Below are 27,942 nucleotides of genomic sequence, written 5' to 3' on the forward strand. Positions count from 1 at the left end.
GCAGATCATTGATGAAGCTTTGTGTATTCTCCTTCCTGAGCCCTTGTTTGGTCGGACTTTAGGCTGCAGTGTGGTGATGAATCTCTGTGGCTATGGACCTATGGTCATGCCAGGGTGTAAATTACTTAGGTTTTTTTGTTTGTTTGGCTTTTGTGCTGGGCCCTTTGCTGACTTTGGGCACTGTTTTTTCACGTTTGAGGTCTTGCTTTACATTGTGCTTAATTTGTTGTATTTGGGCCTTTTTGTATGTATGTGCTGTTTGATGGTAATGAAATTTACCCTCTGACCATCCAAAAAAAACAAAAAGTGAGGTAGCTTGAGAGCCAGTGCGCAGCATGCAAACAAACGGACGTGTGTGGGTCCCCGCGTATTAGCGACGGCGGGCCCCGCCCAACTGATCTGACTGTTGACAAGTAAGCCAAAACTCTCTCCCTTTGCAATTCGGGGGGAATGGAACCAATGCCATTTAAAGAAACAGAATAATAAGGGACAGTCTTCACCGCCAATCATACAATCACAGATCCTCACTCGTCCCACTTCACTCCCCCCTCTCTCTTTCTCTCTCTTGTTTCTCTCTCTACAGGCAAAAGCTGTGACTAGTCGGCCGGGGTCGGAGGCATGTCGAACTTCAACTCGCCGATCAGGCTGTCGTCGTCCGTCGTCAGACACCTCAAGAGGTACAGAGTGAGGGGATCGGGCACCAATGCTCTGCTCCCGCACTCCAGATCATTCACTACAACCGAGGGCCACCGCCCGATCATCGTCCACAAGCGCAGCCTCGACATTCTTCACGATCCCTGGTTCAATAAAGTACCCTCGTTTTCTTTTGCTCAATTTGCTTTCTTTAATTGTATATATTTTTCATCGTAATTCTGATTGATTGATTAGGAGGATTTGATTATGTGCGGCACATTTTGTAAATTGGATGGATTATTTTGTGCGATGGCATAAGATGTAAGAGATTAGTTATGTTAATTGTTGTTGGTTAAGCAAACTGTTGTGCTAAAATCATGTTATTTACCGAATAATCGAAATTAGATTATTGTTTAAGCAATGTGCCTAATTATTTCAACTTCTTAGAAATAGCCTTTTTTTTTTCTTTTCTTTTTTGAGTTCTGGAAATAAACTTTTGATTTGATTTGATGGAAATAAACTTTTGTTTAAGCAATGTGCATATGAATAGTGATGGCGTTTATCATCTTCGTGTGTTTTATGTTTGGTTAATTTGATTTTGAAGTTACAAAGAGTTGATCTTTGCTTTTGTTTTTTTTTTTGTTTCCCTTTAAATGATTGTCAAATTAGGGGACGTCATTTTCCTTTACAGAACGAGATCGTCTTGATCTTCGGGGACTTCTCCCTCCAAACGTTATGTCTACCGAGCATCAAATTGAACGCTTCAGTAAGTCTGTTCTTACTTCCTTTTTGGTTCTTTTTCCTTTTGTAGAGACAAGTTTATACTCTTCCCGTTTGAGGGCAAGAAACAGATATGAAAAGCCCATATATGTGATCTGATGGTTTAGAAATAAATCTTAAATGTAAAATAGTTATCTATGCACACATATAACTTATGTTCAGTTTCTTTGGATATATGACAAGTTTAAGTTATTTTGGAAGATTGAGGATCTGCATATCTAAACCTCAGCGAATGTGGAAAATGACTGATACTAATAGAGTGGTAGTGTATGGTAAAAGAAGAGATGTGTAGCAAGCTTCCGCAAGTGTAACATTTTGGCTCTCTTTGGACTAGCTCTACTAATGCATGTTATTTTATAATTTCAGTTCTTAATTTAGTTGGTGCATAAACCTTGATATGTTAAAGATCTAATTGTTTTTGTTGTTAAAGTCAAAGGTACTGATATTTTTTTAAAGGGCCATTCTTGACTAACTGGTCTCTTAAATATGCTGGGAGCAGGATGGCCAACATATAAATAAATAAAGGGAATATGCTTAATATTAATAACAAGGAATAATTTTCAAAATTTTCTGCATCTTTACATGTGATACAGACTGAACAGTTGTGTCTTCAGGCCTCTTTTTAGTGGCTTAGGTAGTAGGGAACTAAGGGGAAGATCGTATAAGTTTGTTGTGGTCTCTGAATCACTTCTCTTTCTCCTCCCCTTGCTTCTTCTACGTGTGAGTTTTGGAAGGTAGTCCCTAGTGTGTTAGATTTCTTAAGTTTACTAGAGCAGCAAGAATTTTGCATACTCTTGGATTTTTGTAGTGTTTAAGCATCGGAATAAAAAATTTCTTACGTTTCTTTCACTCTTAGTTTTAGATGTTCAAACACATTTTATTTCCAGTAAACTAACTGAATGTTTTTAGTAATACCTATTGGAATTTGTTAATTGACAGTGGTTGACCTGAAGAGACTTGAAGAGCAAGTAAGAGATGGACCATTTGATCCAAATGCTCTGGCCAAGTGGCGGATACTTAACCGGTTGCATGACAGAAATGAGACAATGTATTATAAAGTGAGTTGCAAACTTCAGCATTCATCTACTTGTATAGTATTTTAAATTGATGTGTACCATGTATCTTCATTAGGTCGTCGTACCAGTGCACAAGGCTCCTGCTTTACGCAGGGTCTGGGAGAGGTGAATGTCGGCTAGCCTTACCTCCATTTAAAAAGAAAATGGATCATGATTTATTAAAAATTTTAAAAAGAAAATGTTTCAAAATTTTAATGCGTAAGTTGAAATGTTACTTTTTTCAATGGATCATGATTTATTTAAAATTGTAATGTCTGAACAGGTTTTGATTGCCAATATTGAGGAGTATGCACCTATAGTCTACACTCCTACTGTAGGTCTTGTTTGCCAGAACTACAGTGGTCTGTTTAGAAGGCCCAGGGGAATGTACTTCAGTGCGGAAGATCGTGGAGAAATGATGTCCATGGTTTATAATTGGCCAGCTGATCAGGTCTTTTATACTTATTAATGGTGCCCTCATGTAGGCCAGTTATCATCACTTTGTGGATTGGTTTTTGCTTTCTCAGGCTTTCATAGGTTGTGTTTTTCAGTTAAGCAGACCACTAGTTCACTTTGCTTGTGTTTACTCTTTTGCTCGTATAGGAAAAGTACATAAATAAATCTTGATTGCTAGTGAGTTGCTTAGAATCATTGTTAAAGAATTATTAAGACTTAAAAAATTTAGTCTTAGCTATCAGTATTTTTACTGAGTCTTTCTTATTTTATTTAGTTCCAAACTTCAATTGTCTTTGTTTTATATTGTCGGTCAATATGCTAGTTCTTGGTGCTTGATTTTCTATCTTCCGTGCATTTTACATGGCTATATGTTTGGAAGTTATGGGTTTTGTATTATTTTTTAAAATTTTTTATTATAAATTTTAAGTGAGTGATACAAACATTGACTACTTAATCGAAAAAAGCTAGAAGTGTAGATACGGGGCTTCAGAGTGAGAGATGTGGGTTCATATTTGACCGGTTTAACCAAATAGATTACACTTATTATTAAGGTTCAAATGTGTCTAAAACTAGTTTTAAGTTGTATTACTAGAAGTAGAAAGGTCAATTATTGAAGATAGTAAAACAGAAAACAGAGGCTAAATTTATTTACCCTTCTCATTTTAACACTTTTGCAGAGGTATGGGTTATTGAATGTGAATATCAATTTTGGTGTTCATAGAAATAACGCAGCCTATTTCTTTACCAAAACAAGAAATGTTGCAACGTAATTCATGTAATTCATGTGATCACTCGTGGAAATCATGTGCAGGTTGATATGATTGTTGTTACTGATGGGAGCAGAATATTGGGTCTTGGAGACCTTGGAGTCCAGGGAATTGGAATTGCGATTGGGAAGCTAGATTTATATGTTGCTGCTGCTGGAATAAACCCTCAAAGAGTAATCTCTTGCTCTTTTTTCCCCTTTTGACTATGCTTTATCTCCTAATTAGATAACCGTGATGTCTTTGTTTCAACATATACATCCAAATATTATTGCAAGTGATGATTGTCAAATTTGTTTCGGTGACCCCTGTTAAGAATGAGTCCCACATTGATGGGAGGAGGGATCTTTCATGGGCTTATAAGAGATTGGGCTACTCCCCATTTGCGCATTGGTTTTATGGTGGAACCTCAACTTTCGTCATGGTATCAGAGCAAGTTGTCCCACACGTGAAACCAAGCGGCCACATGTGCTCCACGTCACCCCGTTGTGTTGTCCACGTGTTAGGCTCGAAAATTCGTCACATGTGAGGGGGCGTGTTGAGAATGAGTCCCACATTGATGGGAGGAGGGACCTTGCATGGGCTTATAAGAGGTTGGGCTACTCCCCATATTGACGATTGGGTTTATGGTGGAACCTCAACGTTCTTCAAACCCATCTAAATAACGTTGATCCTTATAAGTCTTTTGACAAATCATATTTGAGTTTGTGTCATTCTTTTTCATGGTATCCCTCCTGGCTTAATGGGCTTTAAGACAATTTTTTCATCTGTTTCTGTTTCCTTTTAGCTGTAAAATTGTTTCTTGTATATATAAAATACAGCAACGGCTAGAGGGTTCTTATTGTAATAGTAGGGAATTGGTGATACTTTCATCTTCCATGATTGTGAACCACTTGATCTTGTTGGGTGTTTACCATTGATGAGGTCATTTATCTTTTCTCTGTCACTTGACCTGGTGAACCTTCATCTTGATTTGTACTATGCATCGTTTCATACATACTCTCCTCATGGTCACATGTGGTGAGTTGTTTTAGACTTTCCTTACTATTGTTCTTCATCCCTTATCCTGCCTACTATAGGTACTTCCTGTGATGATTGATGTGGGAACTAACAATGAAAAGCTGCTCAAAGACCCGTTGTGTAAGTATTTCCTCATCCAATCCTGGTCAATCTATGGTATAAGAAGCCGCTGTTATGATTCTTTGCATTGGAAATATGGTGCTGGTACAATATATTAAATATGCGAAGACAATGAATTGGCACTCTAAAGAATTTGGTGACAATCATTTCAGAAAACACCATTATGTTATGATTCAGTTCTCCTCTTTTATGTTTAGTTCTCACTTTTCAGATAATTAATATTCACTCTGGCATCAGTAGCATTTATATTTCTTTCTGAATTCTTTCCTTATGTGCAAGTATTCTTCGACAGTTGATTTTATATCCATAGCAATCAACAACCATCCATTCTTTATTCTTAGATTTGGGATTGGATAGACATCGTCTTGATGGTGATGAATATGTTGCTGTTGTTGATGAATTTATGGAAGCTGTGTTTACTCGTTGGCCAAATGTGATTGTGCAGGTAATTTGAAGTGTCATTCATGTTTACATAGTTACAAGAAGCTGGAATGCTAATATGCACCAGTTTTCTTTAAATAGATACTTAACACAACTTTTCTGTGCAGTTTGAAGATTTCCAAAGCAAGTGGGCCTTTAAGTTGTTACAGCGTTACAGAAATACCTATAGAATGTTTAATGATGATGTTCAGGTATTTGACTTCTTCATTTCATGAGATAGCATCTGATCATCTTTATTTGATGGATGTGTCATCGTTTTATATCAATCAGGGTTCAAACTCCTTGCTCACTTTCTCAGTGAAGGCCTCAATTTTGCACTTTTCAAATTAAAGTATTGTTTGTAGGCCCAATTCTACAGGCCTCTTTCTGTTTAAAATGTCCAGTTCTATTTTCTTTAGTCTGCAAAAGCAAATCTTTCCCTAGGGTCGGGTCGTACCCAGTGCACAAGGCTCCCGCTTTACGCAGGGTCTGGGAGAGGTGAATGTCGGCTAGCCTTACCCCCATTTTATGGAGAGGTTGCTCCCAAGTCTCGAACCCGAGACCTACCGCTCATGGGCGAAGGCACTTGCCATCGCACCAAGTGCGACCTAGGGGAAAAAAAAGCTTTAGAAATCTACATTGAGACACACACTTTACATCTTTACATTTTTCCCTAGCTCTGAGGTTGGGTTGAAAGTCAAAAGAATATTTTTACATTATACCTTTGGTTTCCGAGGTTGGGTTGAAAGTCAAAAGAATATTTTTACATTATACCTTTGGTTTCCAACAAAAATAATTCATCTTCACTGTACATCTTTATTCACATGCTTGGGTGATGCTGAACGTTTATTTGAGAAGTGCCTTTTAGTTACTTTCAGAATATAGGTACAAGTGACTTGAATAGAAAGTTTTGGACCTTGTGAAAAAACCCAAGTTTTCCATTTGCATTGTATCACTAGTAATATATCAACATAGAACATACCCAGAAATTTATCATCTCTAGTTAGGCAAAAGTACAGTTTCGCATATACTTGTATACCAGGCTGTAAATTTCGTGTTTGTGTAATAAACAGGAAAATGAAAACCTTGGTATTGCTCCATTTGACTATTGTCTATGTATGTTGTTTCATACACTCACTCAATATGATTTGTATATGTTGCTACAGTAGGGCTTATATATATGTACATGCATAGAATCATACATGTGTATTTGTAGGCACATATGTGTGTGCATATGTACTTTTTGTTCTTGTTACCGTTACTCCAACATCAATTGAGGGATCCCTCAAATAAGATTTTATGAATGCACCCTTGTAGGGCCCACTCCTCATTGTGTTTTTTTTTTTTGAACAAACGATATTATCTAAACTAAGGGGGAGGGGGTGGGTTAGCCCCACAATGGGCGAGCAATAATTTGGTTCAAATTCGCCATTGGCGAGAATCGAACCTAAGATCTCTCACTTACAAGTGAAGAGGAATGCCACTAGACCGTAGTACTAAGTGGCCACTCCTCACTTTATTTTAAAGATTAAAACCGTTTAGTATTCCCTCAAAGATCCTTGCAAGGAAGCACTTAAATCTGAAATCATTTAACCTATCAATTAAATGGTTGTTTCTGTAGTCTTTCTTGAAATACCATGCTCGTCTATTTCTTGAGTACAATTGGATGTGTTAGTGGATACAGATTTGCCTAATTTTCTACAAGGATGATCTTTGAACGACGAACTTAAAAATAGACGGTTTGTATGTTTGAAATGAAATCCGAAGTGGGCCCAGAAGTTGCCCCTCAAATAAGGTTATTTGATCCCTCAATGAAAGGGGACTCATATTTACAATTGTTGCAATAATGATTGATGGTAAATTAACTGGACAGTAACAGGAACTTCAGTAACAATTCTTCAACCTTCCTGATTTTAAAACCTGAATCTAGATACAAAGCAAGGAAATGATGCATGTGAGGGAGGGTGTTGGTTTGATGTTCAATGTTGCATGATTTACTAATTGCTTAAGCTTTTCTAAGCAATTATATATACACACACACCTGTTTTAAAATTATCTTATTTCTTACATGTGGACCAGGCTTTCAAACTGGGATATATGGAAATATAACTTACTTGCCATTCTGGCTTATTTCATCTAATTTCATGTCAATATTCTTACAGGGAACAGCAGGAGTTGCATTAGCTGGACTTTTAGGAGCTGTAAGGGCACAAGGAAGGTCAATGATTGACTTCCCTAAACAAAAAATTGTTGTTGCTGGTGCTGGAAGGTTAGTACTTAAAATACTCGATTCTTTAAAGCATACACTTCTGAGCAATGAAAGACATGATAGAGCGTAATGAAAACCAGATAGAGCGTTACTTTATTTATTGACTTAATGGCTGATAAGATGTTAGTGGTCCTTTGAATATGGTTGTGCCTCCAACAACTCTAAACATTATTGTTTGCCTGTCAGTTTATTATATTTGTACGTGGGATTTAGAGAGGGCCTATTTTCTTAGTGCTCTAGTTTCTGTTCTGTTGTATTTTAAATGGAGAGATATTCTATTGTGGAGTGAAGATCTTGCGGTCTCTGATTTACATGTCAAACAGACATGCAACACTGCTAAACCTTTTACTGTATCACGTTGATTTATCAAAGGCTGTTTTGCTTATTCTTTGTGTTTCTGCAGTGCAGGAATAGGGGTTCTTAATGCTGCACGGAAGACAATGGCAAGGATGTTAGGAAACAATGAAGATGCATTTCATAGTGCAGGCAGACAATTCTGGGTGGTTGATGCCAAGGTGAGCAAGCAGTCACACAATGCTTTTATAAAACTCCACTCAATAGTGAGCCTCGATATAAGTGCCCTGTTTTTTCATTTCCATATTCCACCCCATCACGTCATTGAAGCAGTTTCTTCCCGTGAGCAGAACTGTTGAAGTATCTGTTGAGCAAACCAAATTGGCTATTTTATCTATTGAGTTTCATTAGTATTAATATGTGATGCTGAAATGTAAGGTGCGAGGACTTCTGTTTGTAGCTTCTTTGTTTCATCAGATAACCTTATGGTGGCTATAGGGTTCTTCCCCATACATGTGTTCTATATCCAGAATTCCGGATTGATAATTTAAAGTGGACGCAGTTAACATACTGTCTGTTCTAGTTGCTGCACCATTACCCAGACAAGATGATTAAGTTGAAAATAATGTTGGTTGTCATCTATGCAGGGTCTGATCACAGAGGAACGTGAAGATATTGATCCAGATGCCCGTCCATTTGCCAGGAAAGTCAAAGAAATTAATCGTCAAGGGTTAAGGGAAGGAGCAAGTCTTGTGGAAGTGGTTTGTATACTTTTCACACTTCAGACTATATAAATTTGATTTTGGTTGAGATTTTTCCACGTTTAGAGAATTAAAATATAGTACAGGAATCTGGTATGACCTATCTCTTTGAAAAAAGGATATTGTGTGAACATGTTGCAAGAATTGCATTAGTGAATTTATAATTCCTTTTACAATTAATTATACAACAATACTGGTTTATCTAAGAGTTATTTATGTAGTGTGTTAGTGATTTGAGCTGAATCTGGTGATACATAAAGAATAATTAGCATTATTGATCCCTCTAATAAATACGGTTTTATTGAACATTCTAAGTTCAATACTATATCCTTGATATGGGAAAGTAGTTATTTATTTGTTATATTATCTAACTTAAATTGTAGCCAATGTCATTTTTTCACTACTCGTGACCACGTTTAGTAATCTTTGCTAATCAGGTCAATCAAGTCAACCCTGATGTGCTGCTTGGACTTTCTGCAGTCGGGGGATTGTTCTCAAAAGAGGTAGTTTGAATGCATTTATGTACTTGAAATGTTTTTAGTTAAAAACTTGGAGTATAGCCCTTTTGTATATTGAATAATTGTTTTGCACGTGAAATGTTTTTCTAGTTAGAATGCATTTTGGATATTGATTAATTGTTTTGCACTTCAGAAATGATGATGGATAAAAATTTAGCTCATACGTGTCCAGTAGCACTTCTGTCAAGAAAGAAATGCTTGATTTTTCTAAGTTAAGAAGGTTTAATATAACATAATTTATTTGTACAACGCAGAAATGAAGCTTTTGTTCAAGGGAATACTACGGATGTTGTTTTTGTCTCATGGTCATGTACAAATTTTGTTATTTCAACCTGTTCTATAAGATACGAATGCAAAATTTGTAGGGGTGGTCTGAATGTGAATTACAAAAGTATTTATGAACTGTCTCAGTTCTTTTGCTGCACCTTTATGGTCCAAGTTTGTACCATTTTTGTTAGCTTGTCTCTTATCCCTCTGTAGAATGTTTGGATTGTGCTACGCATAGCAGTTTTGTTCTTTCAAAGTTGATGTCAAGCAGATGTAAATTTTAGGTATTAGAGGCCCTTAGAAGTTCAACATCAACTAGACCAGCCATCTTTGCAATGTCAAATCCAACAACAAATGGTATGCCTTTTTTTCCTTTTGGGTTTGGGATTGGGGGAAAAAAGGGTATGGAATCTAGCTTGGTTTGTAGTGTTGAGCTACGTTGTTTTGTTTTGGAACAGCTGAGTGTACTCCCGAAGAAGCATTCTCTATTGTGGGTGATAATATTGTTTTTGCAAGCGGAAGTCCATTCAAAGATGTGAATCTTGGTATGTATCGAGAAACTTTTTTTTCCCTCATACGTTTTTTTCTTTATGAGTAAGCATAATGCTGAACTCGTTATCAAGTGTATCTGTTAACTGTGGAACTGATGAGTACTACATCACTGATGTTTTCCTTATAAAGAATTAGGGGCACGAATGGTTGTCATGAGGCATAATTATCCTTGTACCTCATTCTTTTATTAGATCAAATATTGGGCCATTATGTTTTGCTCCCTTTCTTCTTGTTGTTTTCGTTCTTTATTTAAAGGGAACCTTCTTTCTTTTTTGTTTGCTTATGTACATTTTGAGATGATTACCCTTGATAAAGTTGAGGATTAAAATACGTCTAAGGAAATGAAAACAGTATTTTACAAGCATGCATAACGAGTTCGTGGGAAAAAAGAACCTGGCATAAGGAAGATTTATAGGTAGTGGAAGGTTAAAGTCTTCAAGACATTGTGTGGCCAAGGACTGAGGCAGAGAGACAACTCAGTGACTTGGATTTTTCAAGTCTCCAATCGAGAAGTTTTCCCCACTCGGGAAATTAAGGGAACACTACCTCAACCTACATGCTCCACTCACAAAGCTTCAACATACAAGCTTCAACAAAAGAAAAATTCAAAGAACTTAGTGAAGAAGGCTTTGGTGCATTTAACACAATACGTTGAAATGTAACAAAGCTTATTTATTGATATCTCTAAGAAGTTACAAATATGTACATATACACGAGTCAAAATAAACAAACAAGAGGGAGCCTTCACAAAGGTTGCTTAGGAGAAGTCTCAGCAGTCGGTAGAGCCCCAGAAAGAGAAGGCACCGGAGGGGGATCATTCGGAGCCTCAGTACTGGACAGCACCCTAGAAGGAAGAGGCATCGGAGGTTGATCATTTGGAGCTTCATTACGCGGTACAGCCCCAGAAGACGAAGGCAATAAATGCCTTTGGAACAAACCCACAAACCTCTGATGATCATGTAAAATCTGACCATCAGATTACTTCATCTGGTCAAGCTTCCTCTTCATGTTTGTAGCATAGTCATGAGCGAGCCAGTGCAACTGTTTATTCTCATGCTTGAGCCCTCTAATCTCCTGTTTGAGACTCATCACTTCAGCCGCCAATGATTCAACTTGGCGGGTTCGAGTAAATAGGCGTTGGGCCATATTAGACACAGAACCTGCACACTGACACTGAGAGCCAGAGAATCCTTAACAGCCAACTCATCAGACCGTTTGGAAAGTAGTCTGTTATCTTTGGGAGTGAGAAGGTTCTTGGCCACCACCGCATCGGTCATATCATTCTTCATCACGGAATCCCCAACGGTAAGAGGACCAGTAGGGGATAAGAAGGATGGGCGCCATATGTTGTCTGGAGAAGGCGTGGCTGCCTCTTCAACAAGGTTCAAGTCAAAACGACGGTCGGAGGGGCCAGACATTTTCAAAGGTGTTGAAGAGAAAAGAGGTCGGACAAATCAAGATCTTAGAAATGCAAGAAGGGAGCTTCTACTGGTGGAGATTCAAGTGTGCTTTGGAACTTAATACCAGCCTCTATAAAAATCCGCACTCGATGGAGCTTCAGAAATCGAAGAGGCGCCTGCTCAGAAATCGAAAAGGCGTTTGCTTTCTCAAAAGCTGGGCTGCTCAGAGACCACGAGGGCCGATCTCAGGAATCGAAGAGGCGTTTGCTTTCTCAAAAGCTGGGCTGCTCAAAGACCACGAAGGTCGATCGCAGAAATCGAAGAGGCGCTTGCTTTCTCAAAAGCTGGGCTGCTCAGAGACCACGAGGGCCGATCTCAGAAATCGAAGAGGCACCTGCTTTTTCAGCCTTGTCAGCACCTGTCACATGCACACTCAACTTTGCGAAAATTACGGGCATTTTGTCGAAGATTTCTAGTGAAGTGGAAAACACGTGAATGTTACTGTTCAATCATTCACTTTCCACACGCAACATCAGCTCACGGGTACCACAGATAACTTTGCCAAAAATCTCTGACAAAGTTTAGACACGTGAAGCTTGCAGCTCCCATTACATCGCTATGACCAAGAAGGGTAAAAGAATAGCAAAGAAACATCACTAACAAAGTTTAGACACATAAATTTTGAAGGTCTAGCTACCATATTATTACCCACAAGGGTAAAGGAACAGGACCATTGCTGGATAATTGGAAAGTCCCTGTGGGTCAACCTCTGTGCTCCATGGCAAGGTAGACTAGCAAACAGGCCTAACCTTTACTCACATTCGAGAAAACACTCCCAACAAGATTGTTTGCTTCAAGATTGAAGAGGCACCGTCCTCCGAATCTCGAGAGCCAGACTCCCAACATGATTACTTTCTCAAAAAGCGACGAGATACCGCTCTCCGAATCTCGAGAGCCAGACTCCTAGCAGGATTGCTTTCTCAAAAATCGAAGAGGCACCGTTCTCCAAATCTCGAGAGACAGATCCCCGACAGGATTGCTTGTTCGAAAACCGAAGAGGCACCGCTTTCTCAACTTCGAGAGCCCCTTAGATAAAGCTTGTCTGTAATCCTCACACCGCTTCCTCAACTTCGAGAGCCAGATCTCCTTGGATAAAGCTTGTCTGTAATCTTCACACGTAATATCAGCTTTCCAGATACCACAGACCACTTTTTCAAAGTGCTCTGACAGAGTTAAAACACATGAAGCTGGCAGCTCCCACTACCGTGCTATGACCAAGCAGGGTAAAAGAATAGTATTACTCCTTCTTGTTAGGGAGACTCCTATATATGTCGACCTCCATCCTCAACGGACAGGCAGACCTGCAAAAATGCTCAACCCTTCCTCATATCTGAGAGGGCACTCCCAACGAAGCCTCTCGAAATACTCAGCTTTCTTTCCCCCCGAGAATACCTCTGCAACCAAGCTACACCAGAGCAAGAATATCTCATATCATCAGGGTTAAAAGCAAGAGTATCCCATATCATGCTTTTTCCCTGTCTTTTCCTTTGGCCTTGTTCTTACTTGCAAGACAAGGAGAAAGAGAGCAATCAGTCAGCACTTGGAATCAAGCTTCCAGTCCGGAATTGACTGCCTGGAACCCCATTGCTCTCGAGTACTCATCTTCAACATCTTATGCTTCCCGAAAAGATACCACATCTGCCTGAGGAACAAATAAGGCAAGTGAGAAGGATACAAGGAAGCATGTGGAGAGAAGCGCAACAGAACACGTGCCGATACATCCACTACTTTGTCAACAGCAAAAGTATCCCATATCAGCAGGGTCGAACGTACTCTAGATTTGATGGACTTGTTTTGACCCTCAAATTCTTCAGTCGGCCTTATACTCTGGCGGAAACAAGAAAACCCTCTAGCCCAGTTCAAGAATAAGCCTGTGGAAAGTTACTTCTTCAAAAGCAAAAGTATCTCATATCACCTTTTCTCCTTTTCTTCTCTTTATCCTTCATGCTACCTGCAAGATAAGGAGAAGGATAACAATCAGCCGGAACTCGAAATCAAACTTCTGATCTGGGACTGATTGCTTGGAGCTCTGATTGCTTACCTTGTCTGTCACCTCTTTCAGCAGATCCCCTAGCTCGGCGACTTGGGGGACTCCTACTACATGGTTTGTATCGCGCTTGACCAAGCCTGAAACTACAAGTAAGCGTCAAGTGAAATTGATACATTACCTTGTGCATCTCCACCAGTTAAAGATACCACCCCTAGAGGGAGGAAGAGTACTTCCAAAGAAGATGCCACATCTACTTATGAGACAGATAAGGCAAGTGAAGACGATACCACACTTCGGTACTTAAAAGTTTCGTGATTACGAGATCATTCTTCCACAATATTTCCTAATGTCATTTGTACTAAATCATTCACTTGTACTCACTAAAGGAGAGCTTGAACCTATATACTGTGTAAACCCTTCACAATTAATGAGAACTCCTTTACTCCGTGGACGTAGCCAATCTAGGTGAACCACGTACATCTTGTGTTTGCTTCCTATCTCTATCCATTTACATACTTATCCACACTAATGACCGGAGCAATCTAGCGAAGATCACAAACTTAATATTTAAGATGATATTCTTTGGTGTATGCTTTTCGCAAACGATATAGTGTTGATAGATGAAACGCAGGAAGGGGTAAACGCGAAGCTTAACCTTTGGAGAGAAGTGTTGGAATCTAAAGGTCCTCGCCTAAGCCGATCAAAGACAGAATATATGGACTGCAAGTTCAGTGCAAGCGGAGGCCAAAATGAGTTAGGGGTGAGGATCGGAGATCAGGAAATACCAAAGAGCGACCGTTTTCGCTACCTAGGATCTATCTTGCAAAAGAACGGAGAATTTGATGGAGATCTCACCCATAGAATACAAGCTGGATGGATGAAGTGGAAGAGTGCATCCGGCGTGTTGTGTGACCGTCGTAGGCCACTGAAGCTCAAGGAAAAATTTTATAGGACGGCAATAAGGCCGGCAATGCTGTATGGCATAGAATGTTGGGCGGTGAAGCATCAACACGTAGGTGTAGTGGAGATGAGGATGCTTCGTTGGATGTGTGGGCACACAAGAAAGGATAAGATTAGGAATGAGGATATCCGAGATAAAGTAGGAGTAGCCGAAATTGAAGGAAAGAGGAGAGAAAATCGGTTACGGTGGTTTGGACATGTGCAAAGAAGGCCTACTGACGCTCCGGTTCGAAGATGTGACCACGGAACAGAGGTTCAGGGCCGAAGGGGTAAAACTTTGGAAGAGACCCTAAGAAAAGACTTAGAGTACTTGGATCTAACGGAGGACATGACACAAAACCGAGCGCAATGGCGTTCTAGGATTCATATAGCCGACCCCACTTAGTGGGAAAAGGCTTTGTTGTTGTTGTTGTTGTATTTCTCTGCATTCTTTTTTTTGACCGGAAGCTCTTACCTGAAGTTCTACATTTCATAGGAAATGGCAATATTGGGCACTGCAACCAGGGAAACAACATGTACCTTTTTCCAGGGTTAGTTGTCCACTTTGCCTTTTATAAAGTCATCCAGGTCCAACTTAAAATTTCAGTTTTGATGTTACATGATTATAAATTCTACTTTGTTCATGCAGTATTGGACTTGGTACTCTATTATCTGGCTCCAGAATCGTCTCTGATGGCATGCTACAGGCCGCAGCCGAGTGGTATTTCTCATCTACTTTAAGAATTAACTTTTACTGGATGAACATTTCAACACTCTAGCTTGGTTTGAAAAGAACACAAGCTATGAGTTTCTAATATTTTCCTTGAATAATCAGTTTATAAATTATAATCTACAAGATTCTTCTTGGCCCATAAGAAATTGCGGTAAACATTGTTGACTGATCAATTGAAGAGGGTCAGTTCCCTCTTCCCCCTGAAATATAAACTCTCCCTTATTTTTTCTTTTTTGAAAACTGTAATTTGACATGTGGGAGAGATTGTTAAAGGATAACTCTCTGAGAGAGCACATAATGCCAAGAATTACGTAGTAAATGTATGCAAGTGGAGAGATGTTGAGAAAATATTCGAGGGAAGAATTTTGTTAGAATTATTACCCTCATTTGTGATTGAGACTTATTATTTAGTCCATTGAGGATCATGTTTGAACCTTTAATGTGGAAAACAAAGTGGAAAAATCTGCTTGTTTGTTGTAGACTTTGGTGATGGTACATATTTCTATTCCCGTTATATGATTATTCGCACTGATTTCTTCTTGAAGATATATATATATATATATATATATGTGTGTGTGTGTGTGTGTGTATGTATGTATGTATACATATTATATATGCGTATAAAAAATTCAACTTTCTAGAATATTTTCCAGTTATGCTTTAGGTTGTTCTGAGTTCTAACAGTTGATTGAAAACAACAGCCTAGCAGCATATATGTCAGATGAGGATGTTCTTAAAGGGATTATCTACCCTTCTATATCTAGGTATAGCATCAGTGACCTCATTGCTTCTTTTTGTGTCATTTCCGCTATTTTTATCTTTAATTCATGTTAAAGGATTTATACTCAAGGTTTTATGCATGTCCATACACTGGATTCATATTTGCAGCATACGAGATATCACAAAGGAGGTGGCTGCAGCTGTGATAAAGGAAGCCATAGAGGAGGATCTAGCTGAAGGGTACCGCGAAATGGATGCTCGAGAGCTGCGGAAACTTAGTCAGGTATACCTGCTTTACACTTTTGCTATTTCCGATGACTAAGATATTTGAGTGTCTTATCTCTTCGAACTACTAGCAACTTTGCTGTTGAATCTAAACTTATGATGTCATATGAATATTGACGAAGGCTGTCGTTTCATATCCATGCCGGGTTTAATCAGTTTCCAGCCTTCATGGACAAGATAGCATGAATTTCTTGACTCTCAAAACATTATCGATGGTGAAATTGTAGCGCTCATTGATATGGTTATGGATTGCAGGAAGAAATCAAAGAATATGTGCTGAACAACATGTGGAGTCCAGAATACCCGACACTGGTTTACAGAAACGAATGATCATCACCCACAGACGAGGAACAACTGATACAGGTGTTGTATGTATCGATTCATTTGGTCAAATAAAGTGAGATACATTAGAGGGTAGGGGTTGATTGAGACTTGATGAAGCTTATAAGGGATACTGCTAAAAATAAGCCTTACCCGAGTTCGAATCTCCCTCTGCATAAGTCAAGGTATATTAAAGTAGAATATCGCTTTTACAAAAGAACCCATTCGTGGGCCCACAATTTTTTGTTTGAATCAAATATGATATTTTAGAGGATGGGCAGAGGTGTTGAGTGTTGAGATGTAAAGTTATAAACCCTAAAAACAAAGTGTTGAGAATGATGATGCTTGTAGCATTAATATTGCAGCACTTCAATAGAGAATCCATTTGCGTAATTCAATATTACTGGTCGCAAACAAGGTTTAGGGACTAATATCTAATATTTTTGCTTTCCACCGCTTGAAAAGTTTGCTGATTCGAACGTCTGCAATGCGCCATCAGCCTTTGGGGGCACTCTTACCTGCATTGGTGGTTTCAAACCTGTGATAGGTGCCATCATCTGGGAACGTTGTACAGCATAGGCTCATCAGCTGCAGCTCGGGGACAAACTACGTTTTATATCCAGTTATACACAATTAGAAACCAATTCTAGAAAGTTGGGGTCCCACCACATGCCCGCCCGTGTTTGGCAATGTGGACAACACCAATTGGATGATGTGAAGCACATGTGGCCATTGGGCTTCACACGTGAGCCAATCTGCTCTGATATTATGGAGGAGGTTAAGGTTCCACCATAAAACAATTGGCAATATAAGAAGTATTATAAGCCAGTGCAAGATTTCTCTTTTTACCAATGTAAAACTCGGTTTCCATTCTCACGCCAATGTTCATGTTTCCACAAAAAATAAGTCTCTCAATGTTCTTGTACTCCATTCCCAACATACCAAAATGGCAATTGGTAAGGTGTACAATTAGCTAGAGCAGACGCTTTCGCCTCCAACCACTCTAGCTCTAAGTTTTCGTTCTTTTTTTTCTTTTTGAACAAACAAATTATCTACACTAAGTAGTGGAGACTAGGCTAAGCCACACAACGAGCTAGCAATAATATTGTTCAAATACTTGGCAAAAATCAAACATAAAATCTCTCACTTTCAAGTGAAGCATCTAGTTCAAAGTTTTGGGTCCTCATTCTGTAGTCTGGATTAGATTAGACCAACATCAAAATAGAATATTGCTTTTGGTGACACAGAGAGAGAGAACCCGAGCAAGGATTATGTTTGTGTTACAGAATTAGGGTTTGCTATTTAATTTATGGAGTCATTCCTCCTTCATTAACAATGGGGCATCAGTTTATCATAAGAGTCAACCGTTGAGTTGTTCAACGCATATGGCCTTTAAATGATGATGATCAGAGAATAAATGGTTCTAATTACCACGTAATATCAAAACAGAAAATTGCCAGTCTAATTTGATGCATTGACGCTAGAAGGAAACATAAAAATAATTTGGAATTGAAAAATATATGTAACTTTAACATAGAGGCACACACTTGACAGTTTGCAAGTAAAAACAACATGGTTTAAACCCTCCACCCGGTAAGTAAAATGCAAGCAAGTAGAAGCCAGGCAAGATGCCCATGCCTGCAAATATCCTCATAAACATCGTCTTTCGTGCTTGCATTGCTCCAAGAACACCATGATAACGTAATTTACTTCCACAACTTGCGCAACGACATGTTCTTCTCGTTCTCCTTCTTCATTACCTTGGCCACCGCCATCTCAAAATCTTCTTGCGTTACATGAACCCTTCTCTCTCTCAAAGCAAACATGCCAGCTTCTGTGCAAACGGCCTGCAAGATGGAAAAGTAAAACGACAATAAATATTTGATACAGCACACAAAACCTCACTTACCGATAAACTCGAGGAAAACAAACAAGGGTACCTTCAGTTCTGCACCAGATGCACCATTCATCTTCTCTGCAATCTTCTTCAGGTCAATTCCACGCATCAAATTCATTCTTCTTGAATGAATTTTCAAGATATCCCAACGAGACTGCAATTTGTTAAATGGACTAGTAAGTATTGTATTCGAGTGATGTTCAATAAACTAGGCAATGACAACCATCAAAAGTACAATAAGACTAGAAGGTTCGAACATGCGAATATTGGAAAAATTTACGCAGACTTTTGTGGCATTTTCTTTTATTCTCCTACTTATTCATATCTATTCTGATTGGATAGCAACTGCACTCTACTGTGCATTTGCTGCTGATCAACCTCCATTAAGTAAAGCAACCTACTGCAAGAGGTCAATTCTATTATAGTGACAAGCATGTACCTCTTCACTAGGATTTGGAAACTCAATTTTCCTGTCAATTCGTCCTGGCCTAAGTAGAGCTTGATCCAGAATATCAATACGATTTGTGGCCATTAAAACCTGTCAAAAATGTAATTGAAAGACGGTGGTCAGATGAAAATGTTCAGAAACATTATACTGCATTTCTAACCAGTGAATCCACATTTGGTTCAGTACCTTGATCTTGTTTGACGCTTCAAATCCATCAAGCTGGTTGAGAAGCTCAAGCATAGTCCGTTGCACCTCACTATCACCATTGCCACTACCAGATTCCATACGAGCAGATCCGATACTGTCAATTTCATCCATAAAAATGATAGATGGCGCATGTTCCCTGAGATAAAAAAACCAAATTGAAATAAAGTAAGCAAACAAATGAAAGCAAATCAGATCAACAACAGTAAGTGAGTGCATCCCATAATCCTTTTTCAATTAATTCAAACTGGCAGGCTTGACAAGATCATTGAACGATTACAGATTCCTCCACAACCTAGATCTTGCAGCAAATAATGTCAAACATATACTTGAAAGTTCAGGGACACCCCTAGACTGGAGGAACATATACACCCCAGATGATCCCATAATACTAATACCGATTCCCAACATTACAGTTATGAATTTTTTTTTAAGAAACAATTTTATTAAAGAATAGTGAAAAACACAGAAGTGGATAAGAAGTCCACCAACAAATTAGAAAGGAAAATCCCAATAGGATTTGGCTACAGTAGCCAATTCTAGACCTAGCTCACTTAACTGCTGCTAACAAATCCCACAGTATTTGAGATAGAGAACAATTATTAAACTCTTTAGTAACCGAAGCCCAAAAAGATGCCCAATATTTTACTCTCCCCCAAAGTACTTCTGCCCCCACTCCAGTATAGTCTTCAAAAATCCTTCTGTTGCGTTCCAGCCATATATTCCAAAAAATTGCCGATACCAGGCAACCCCACAAAGCTTTGGATTTTTTCCCTTTTCCAAGTGCCTTAAAATTGGTGTTTAGTAGCTCAAAACACCCTTTAGGAATGACCCAACACGTCATAGAGTAACAAAATCTTACATCAAGGCAACAAAAGTAATAGAAATCTATACCAAATCTTGATGGGAAAGATCAAAACCAACCTGGCCATGACAAAAAGTTCTCTGACCATTCTAGATCCTTCCCCAATGTATTTCTGGACCAACTCCGAACCAGAAACCCTGATGAATGTACAGTCAGTATGATGGGCCACAGCCCTGGCCAAAAGTGTTTTCCCAGTGCCAGGTGGTCCATAAAGCAGCACACCCTGTTATATAGAAGTGTTACTTTCAGGGCATAAATGTAAGTTGTAACAGTTAGCGCGTATCTAGTAAGCAAATAATGAAACGTAATAGCTTGGCAACATAGTATTACCTTTGGCTGAGCTATACCAAGACTCTCGAACAGTTCAGGATGCTTAATTGGAAGTTCAATGACCTGGAAATGGAAGATGTTTAAACATCATTTACAACACATGTAGAAGAAAGTGGAGATGTATTATCAAAGACACCACACCAAAACACACAAAATCAGAAGAAAAAGAAGTAGGAATGTGCCATAGCAAACCTCCTTTATTTCCTTGATTTGCTGATCCAGGCCACCGATCATATCATAAGTAGAATCAGGAACTTTTTCAACTTTCATAAGGTTGACCAAAGGATCAACTTTGCTTGGCAAGACCAAGTGTAGCACATAGCTGTCATTGCGGAGAGCAACTCTTGTTGATGGCGTGATCTTTGTGATATCAATGTTTTTATCAATATCAACGACATATTTCCCTTCTGGATGAACCTGGAAAACGAAAAGAAACAAAGTATGTAAAAGAGGTATCAAACAATTTGGTTATCATAACTAAAGAATAGTTTCGTAATTAAGTCAAGTTGAATAATTTTCAACTTGGTCTTAAAGAATTTCCTACTTACCTTAACCAAAACCTTGTTCTTTCCCATTACTTTGACAACTTCACCAACATATGATCCCGGCTCCTGAAGCAGCTGTAGTTCTTCCCTCAGCATTCTCACTGTTCAAGTTGCAATTTTGAATAAGTTTAATTTATCATTTGAAAAACTCCAATTGACTTGTTAGTTGCTACCATATGTTTAAAGGATGAAGAAAATCCAGCAGAAGAAGAAAAGGCAACAAGAACTCCAAAGTAAGCAAAAACAACAATTCACAGGCATCGTGTGTACTTGCTCAAATACATCAAATAGACACTTTTTTTTAGAAAAAATACGAAAGCCTCTGAATAATACTTTGACTACAACCTGATTTCATCGCCGAAATCACTTACTTTCATCTTATCCCCTCTGTTATTAAAGTAAATTATCTTTCTACTCCAGTTAACTGGTTTATATCTCGGTTATAATTACACTAAGACAACAAACAAGAATACGACTCAGTAAATATAATCCGAGTAAACGTGTCTTCACCCCTCAACGAAACACCCAGAGAGTGAGCAAGCACACTTCCTATATCAACGAAAGCTAGTACCAAGTTCCAGTTTTCAATCTTAGGTATTTCCAGACAAAGAATCCAACAACCTAGAATAGAAAAGAACAAAACTTTCCCAGTATTATCTCGAATCCTCGTCCTCCTCAACATTTAAATTCCTAGATATAAGCAAACCAAACCAAAAAAATCAAATCTTGACCTTATTTCCCCAAACACAAACCGGAAGGCACGACCTAAAATCCACGACAGACTAAACAAACTGAAAATTTGAAGAATCAGAAATTAGGGTTTTGAATTAGGGGAAAATCGAACCTCGGGAATTGAGCTCGTTGCGCTGAGCTTCGAGACGATTGAGGTTGTGGGTCTTCTGGCGGACCTGAAGCTGATGCTCGTGGATGTGCTGGAGGTAGTATTGCCGCAGTCCCTCGCCTTGCTTGGAGGCCTTGGCGGAGCATGTCTCCTCCGGCGCAGCGTCCGGGTGCTTGATCTCTACTCCGGCGGCGGCCATTGCGATTGTTCGTGTGCGATTGGTGCAGTGGTTGGGTGTTGGTGACGCGGACTGAATCTGAGAAGTCGGGAGAAGAATAAAAGGTTGTCTTCGTGTTGTACAAGAATGCTGAATTCCTTTGTATTTTGGTTTTCTGTTTTTCTTGTTCTTGATGCAATGCTGGTTCTTTTATTGGGCTTGAATTTGTTGGGCTTTCGGTTGGGTGAAGAGGTGCAAATTATTTGGGGCCCCATTCCGTTAATTTGAGATTTTACTTGGACATTTAGGTAAAATGGGCTATGATTTACCGGTTTGTGGTTTGAGTTAGTGAATTAAGTCTCGCAATAGGTGATTATATCACATCCTAAATTACTTCTTTCAAATTTTATTTATTTTTTATTTATCAAGGGATAGTGGTGTGTTGAAAATATTAAAAAATTAAAGGAGTGTGGGAGAAGTAATTTGGGGTATGTGAATATAATCTCTCTTAATAATAAGAATGTTTGTGTTTTATCTCCTTTATCTCCTTGGGTTTCTTTGTTCAATCTCTTTAGGGTGCGTTTGTTTGCCATCATTAGATTTTATTGGACTGGACTAACTTAAGTAGGATTATTATGTTGTGTGTGGTGCGAGCAAGGATTGCTACTAATGAGATTAAGTCAAGATCGTCCCGACTCAACACCTCGCTAAATGTCAATACCTAAGATTACCATCCTCCTTCCTTGGCAATTCTTTCAATAAACTCTTCCTCCCGAAACAACGTTATGTCTCTCCTTCTCCCTTTTGTCCTTCTTGTCTAGGTTTGGTTTTATTTTTTAAGTTGTCGATTGATTTCTAGGTTGGGTTTTTCAAGTCGTTCTTGCAAGAAGAGAAGGGCATGACTGTTCATACAAATTGAAGAAATTGAATTCGTAGTAATGAAAGAAATCCAACTTTTTTGGGGGGTGGGGGTGGGGGTGGGGGGGGGGGTTTAAAATTCTGAAAAAGAAAGGATTTTTGAAAAAGAAAGGATTTCTCATTACAATTTTTATTGATAAAGTGCATTTTAGTTTTTTAGACAAGAAAGTAGAAGTTTTCACAATTAAATATATATATATATATATATATATATATATAGGGGTGTGCTATCCACACATCCTTTTTTACTTCTCTCACACCCTTTGTTCATTTCTATCATTTGATCTTCTTTAATTCATTCGATCCGACGGCCGAAAATTAAAAGTGTGTGAAAGAAGTAAAAAGGGGTGTGTGGATATCACATCCCATATATATATTAGTCATAGCTAGTCCAGCACTACACCAAATGTTTCACAACTGTAGTACAACATAGTCTATGCCAAATCAATCCAATTTAGTCCTTGAAGCTAGTTTAGACCGAAGTAATCTGGTGCACAAATGCACTCTTAGAGTTTCTTTAAGAATGCCACAACATGAGTTGGCACACTGCACTGCATTTACATAGAGCCGCCGAACTCGTGCTCAAGTGCAACTATGTGTTCAGAAAGCTACACGAAACAAAGATTTTTGAGATGCAGTTGTGGATATAGAGAAGAAGTGCTCAAACAAGCTTTTCCTTCATGGTAAGGATACAGACGAAATCATGGACTACCTTAAAGTCTGCCAAAAGTTTGGACCGAAGACTTTTGCAGCAAATGCACGCACGGATCGCTCGTGGTGAAGATTAAAATTTTCAAATACTAAACTTGAAGACTTGTTTTCCAAAACTTCCAGAGATTTGGTTTTCAAATAAGTTTTGATTTTCAAAACTTGATACTTAAAACCCATAGATTTGTCGAAACTAACTCTTCTTTGTTTTTCACTTGTCGAGCTACTCAAAACGTCCAAACATTAACTCTAGAGATATGGCATCATCAAATAATCTTCTAACCCTAGATTTGCAAATTCTCCAATTACTTTTCTTTCATTGAACGTCGTTTCCTCCTTTTAATTTTATTGCATCTAAAATAACTCAATTTCTTGGCTACATCATTAGTCAAAATTTGAGGAGTTGAAGAACGATGTTATAAAAGGTATTTTGGTAAATGTCTTTGCACACACCCCTTTTGACTTCTCCCACACCCTTTGTTAATTTTTGTCATTTGATCTTCTTTAATTCATTCGATCCGACAGCCGAAAATTAAAAGTGTGTGAGAGAAGTAAAAAGGGGTGTGTGGATATCACATCCCATATATTTATTAGTCCTAGCTAGTCCAGCACTACACCAAATGTTTCACAACTGTAGTACAACATAGTCTATGCCAAATCAATCCAATTTAGTCTTTGAAGCTAGTTTAGACCGAAGTAGTTTGGTGCACAAATGCACTCTTAGAGTTTCTCTAAGAATGCCACAACATGAGTTGGCACACTACACTGCATTTATATAGAGCTGCCGAACTCGTGCTCAAGTACAACTATGTGTTCAGAAAGCTACACGAAACAAAGATTTTCGAGATGCAGTTGTGGATATAGAGAAGAATTGCTCAAACAAGCTTTTCCTTCATGGTAAGGATACGGACGAAATCACGGACTACCTCAAAGTCTGCCAAAAGTTTGGACCGAAGATTTTTGCAGCAAATGCACCCACGAATCGCTAGTGGTGAAGATTAAAATTTTCAAATACTAAACTTGAAGACTTGTTTTCCAAAACTTCCAGAGATTTGGTTTTCAAATCAAGGGGGTGTATTCAATTCGGAATTTGAGAGATTTTAATGGATTTATAAATTCATGGATTTTTACGGAGTTTTAATTGATTTGTAGAGATTCTATGTAAAATTTTGATTCAATTCCCTCGAAATCTCATGGGAAGAGGTGAGATTTGTGGATGCTTAAAATACACTACAAACTCTCTTTAATTCAATCTAATTCCTCAACTTTTCCAAATTCTCTAAATTATAATTCTAATTGAATACACCTAAAATGTTATAAACTTCTTTAAAATTCTAATTGAATACACTTGGATTTCTAAGGATTTTAATAAACTATCTTAAAATCTTGATTGAATACACATTGAATGTCAGATAATCACTTAAAATTCTGATTGAATACCCCTAAATTCATTAAAAGAATTAAAATCCCTCAAAATCTCAATTGAATACACCCCCCAAGTTTTGATTTTCAAAACTTGATACTTAAAACCCATAGATTTGTCGAAACTAACTCTTCTTTGTTTTTCACTTGTTGAGCTACTCAAAACGTCCAAACATTAACTCTAGAGATATGGCATCATCAAATAATCTTCTAACCCTAGATTTGCAAATTCTCCAATTACTTTTCTTTCATTGAACGTCGTTTCCTCCTTTTAATTTTATTGCATCTAAAATAACTCAATTTCTTGGCTACATCATTAGTCAAAATTTGAAGAGTTGAAGAATGATGTTATAAAAGGTATTTTGGTAAATGTTTTTGCACATGTATATGTCATTCAGTTTTAAAAACGCAGTCCCCCTCAAGTTCATGTGCTTCTCAACTCCTCCCCCCAAAAAAAATATTGTAATAATTTCGAATCATCACCCTTTTCTTAATAATAAATTAAAAAAAATGTCAGGGTTGAAATACAACACGGAGTTAAGGCATATGGTACAAAATCCATGTGGAATACGCAATTCACGGCCACCTTTTATAGAATGTGAGACTTTTAAATGAAATTATTTCAAGCCATTTGCACTAACTACAATTTAAATGATGACTCTTATCCGATTTATCATAGGCGAGACAATTATGATCTGGTCAAAATGCATGCGTTATTGTGAATAATCGTTGGAAACTTCGTATAACCCATGAAGCAAAATACTACTAAGCTGTAGCAGTTATGCCGTTATAGATTAAAAAGTTAGGCCACAGACAATGAAAACGGATGGATATATTTGTGCCGTGTATCCACGAAAGTTTGGTGAAGAATTAGCAATATCCGTGTTGTTGGTTTAATATCCCCAAAATTTTGGAAATATTAATTGAATATCAGTTTAATCAGCGGAATTTCAAATTATTTTGATGGATTTCGGAGAATATTGCAGAATACATTGAAGAAGAGTGGTGATTTTACTGTAAAACATAGGCTCTACAGAGAGAGAGAGGCTGACGTGGGATTTGATTAGTATAATCCTTTCTGGCTTCTTGGCTGGAGTTTTTTTTTTTATTTCCTACTCACTGTTTATTTCGTATTTCTTGTTGTAGCTGCTTGGTTTTTCCTTTTTTTTTTTTTTCCTTTTAGACCATCTCCACTCCAACCCTTGAGCTAAAAGCCAAATTTTTTAGCCCGAAAAATTTGGCTTTTAGCCCAGAAACATCTTTTCTGCTCCAATCCTTCTGTCCTAAAATTTTAGCCCGGAATTATTAAAGAATGAACTTAGGCTAATTTTTTTCTTAAATCAATTTTTTTTTTTTAAATATGTAGATTATTGTAAATTAATTTTATGAACAATTTAATCTAAAAAAATTTAAATTCCGATAAACATTTGGCATTTAACCAGGGGGGAAAGCTGGGGGGGTATTTGGCCCAGAAATAACATTTGACATTTAGCCTAAAATTTTAACATGGGTTGGAGAGTGTTTGGGAGAGTAATTTGGGGGGTAATTTGGCTTTTAGCCCAGGTTTGGAGATGGTCTTATGGAATCATTCAGCCGGTTCAAATTTAATTCGTACTAACAACTCTACGATCGATGGTTCAAATTGTGGCATCTTCTGGAGAGATTTTTCGGTGTGCCAGTCACACGAGATGGTACACCACGTGTCTCTATAGAAATGATGGCTTATGTGTGTTAAAAGGTTAATAACTTAAAAATTAAAATTTTCCACCACTTGCATAAAAACAAGTGGTGTACCATCCGTGTTCCCGTCACAACTAAAAATTTCTTCATCTTTCGAAGTTGAAGATGGAGCCAAAATACTATACTTAATTTGCAAGGACAACAGCATGCATATGTTTCCATCCATTTTACACAAAGCTCCCAATGTACGTCTATCTTCTTGGTTCTTACTGCAAACAATATTCACTCAAGTCTCCAGCCCCCATAAAGCCAACACCAATTGCATAATTGCATGCCTCTTCCTTTCTTTACGTGAAATGCATGCATGCAAACATACATCGATAAGTGTCGAGATAAATATAAACGCAAATGATACTAGTTTAAATATTGTGGGCTCATGCATTTTGTTTGGAATTGCCAATTTTGGCAGTAACAACCCTGCAATACTTAAATTGGCAATACGAATTCTAGCGCAAACAACATCTTCCTTGGCATGGGATGTGAGACTGGAGTACTTTTAGCTTGATCCATATATACTAAGACTCGAAACCGTCTTGCATATGAAAAGCTTGAAGATATAGTTTATAGCTACTATAATACAAAAACAAAGTTTTATTCCATTAAGTGATGTATGCTCATTGTTATAAGAATTCGACATAAGAACAGAGTGTTATCTGTCAACTACATGACACTCTCAAAATGCACGAGTCTATGATATATAGACTGCATGCTGCCTTCTCCCTGCCCCTCCCCCTCCTCCTTTATTGCTACTATAATATGAGGCTAAAATTACGTACGAGACATGGAGGCCGAACGAGATAAGGTTGCAGATACCAATTATTTAGACCTCCTTCATGTTGGAGATCAAGCCGATCGAGTGGTCCACGTTACTTGACCAATGGATTTAACCAGTACAGTTAGATACTGAAATACTGAAGCTCATGCTCAGTGTAAGATGTGATATCTATCTTGCGATGTAGGAGTTACAAAGTCCATTACTCAAAGTGAAGATTCATATGAAAGGGCAATGGCAATGGAAGATGTGATATCTATTAGTTTGTTTTAAAGTTTGTAGAGATTCGCGTGGCTACATTATGTTGTGACTTAATGATATGTGTACGGTGAAATATAAAGTAAATAAGACATAATATTTATAAGGTTGGCAAGTGTGCCTGTGTCTTCGACTCAGCAATAGTTGTTGCAGATAATAATTATTTACATGAATTTTTCTATTTTGCGTTGTGTTATTCAATAATACAAATACCTCTTTATGTAAAGGTTCTGATCGACATCTCTTTAAATGTATGAAGGAAACTTGACATACCAAAATAGAAAAAACCAAACTTATACTATTTAAGCCAACAATCTTAGCCTTCAATCTTGACTTCCATTCTTCTGTCTTTAGTCAAATTATGTAAGCATTTACATTATTACAACAGATTATAGATATTATATCTTTTTTTTCATCATTCTATTTACCGATAATTCTACCGATATCGATATATCTCTGCAGGGTACCGATTTATCTACC

At 38.0% G+C, this 27,942-nt stretch overlaps 2 protein-coding genes across 2 annotated transcripts; one reads left to right on the plus strand and one right to left on the minus strand.

Moving 5' to 3' along the window:
• The first annotated feature begins 458 nt into the window (after window positions 1-458).
• Window positions 459-16,755, plus strand: LOC126627818 (NAD-dependent malic enzyme 62 kDa isoform, mitochondrial-like). Its single transcript, XM_050297375.1, has 19 exons — window positions 459-810; window positions 1,303-1,399; window positions 2,353-2,471; window positions 2,752-2,919; window positions 3,736-3,864; window positions 4,768-4,828; window positions 5,170-5,273; window positions 5,377-5,460; window positions 7,411-7,517; window positions 7,921-8,032; window positions 8,459-8,572; window positions 9,010-9,075; window positions 9,642-9,714; window positions 9,816-9,902; window positions 14,795-14,849; window positions 14,948-15,019; window positions 15,733-15,795; window positions 15,920-16,034; window positions 16,292-16,755. Exons 1-19 carry the CDS (start codon window positions 619-621, stop codon window positions 16,364-16,366), a joined length of 1,893 nt encoding a protein of 630 aa, XP_050153332.1. The 5' UTR covers window positions 459-618; the 3' UTR covers window positions 16,367-16,755.
• Window positions 16,756-17,844: 1,089 nt separating this feature from the next.
• On the minus strand, window positions 17,845-21,824 carry LOC126627826 (26S proteasome regulatory subunit 8 homolog A-like). The gene is made up of 9 exons (XM_050297391.1): window positions 21,491-21,824; window positions 20,650-20,747; window positions 20,294-20,518; window positions 20,102-20,164; window positions 19,831-19,994; window positions 18,889-19,045; window positions 18,694-18,792; window positions 18,298-18,408; window positions 17,845-18,204 (listed from the first exon to the last, which is right to left on the minus strand). Exons 1-9 carry the CDS (start codon window positions 21,684-21,686, stop codon window positions 18,064-18,066), a joined length of 1,254 nt encoding a protein of 417 aa, XP_050153348.1. The 5' UTR covers window positions 21,687-21,824; the 3' UTR covers window positions 17,845-18,063.
• Between the last annotated feature and the right edge of the window lie 6,118 nt (window positions 21,825-27,942).

The sequence above is a fragment of the Malus sylvestris genome, chromosome 7, assembly GCF_916048215.2.
Source record: "Malus sylvestris chromosome 7, drMalSylv7.2, whole genome shotgun sequence".
Classification (NCBI taxonomy): Eukaryota; Viridiplantae; Streptophyta; class Magnoliopsida; order Rosales; family Rosaceae; genus Malus; species Malus sylvestris.

Excerpts from the sequence above, each read along its gene's own strand:
- LOC126627818 (XM_050297375.1), top strand. The coding sequence starts at position 619 with ATGTCGAACTTCAACTCGCCGATCAGGCTGTCGTCGTCCGTCGTCAGA. Across the intron at positions 811-1,302 it reads ACGATCCCTGGTTCAATAAA|GGGACGTCATTTTCCTTTAC; the intron begins GTACCCTCGTTT and ends TTGTCAAATTAG. Across the intron at positions 1,400-2,352 it reads GCATCAAATTGAACGCTTCA|TGGTTGACCTGAAGAGACTT; the intron begins GTAAGTCTGTTC and ends GTTAATTGACAG.
- LOC126627826 (XM_050297391.1), bottom strand. The coding sequence starts at position 21,686 with ATGGCCGCCGCCGGAGTAGAGATCAAGCACCCGGACGCTGCGCCGGAG. Across the intron at positions 20,748-21,490 it reads CAACGAGCTCAATTCCCGAG|TGAGAATGCTGAGGGAAGAA; the intron begins GTTCGATTTTCC and ends CAACTTGAACAG. Across the intron at positions 18,793-18,888 it reads AAGCGTCAAACAAGATCAAG|GTTTTAATGGCCACAAATCG; the intron begins GTACTGAACCAA and ends CATTTTTGACAG.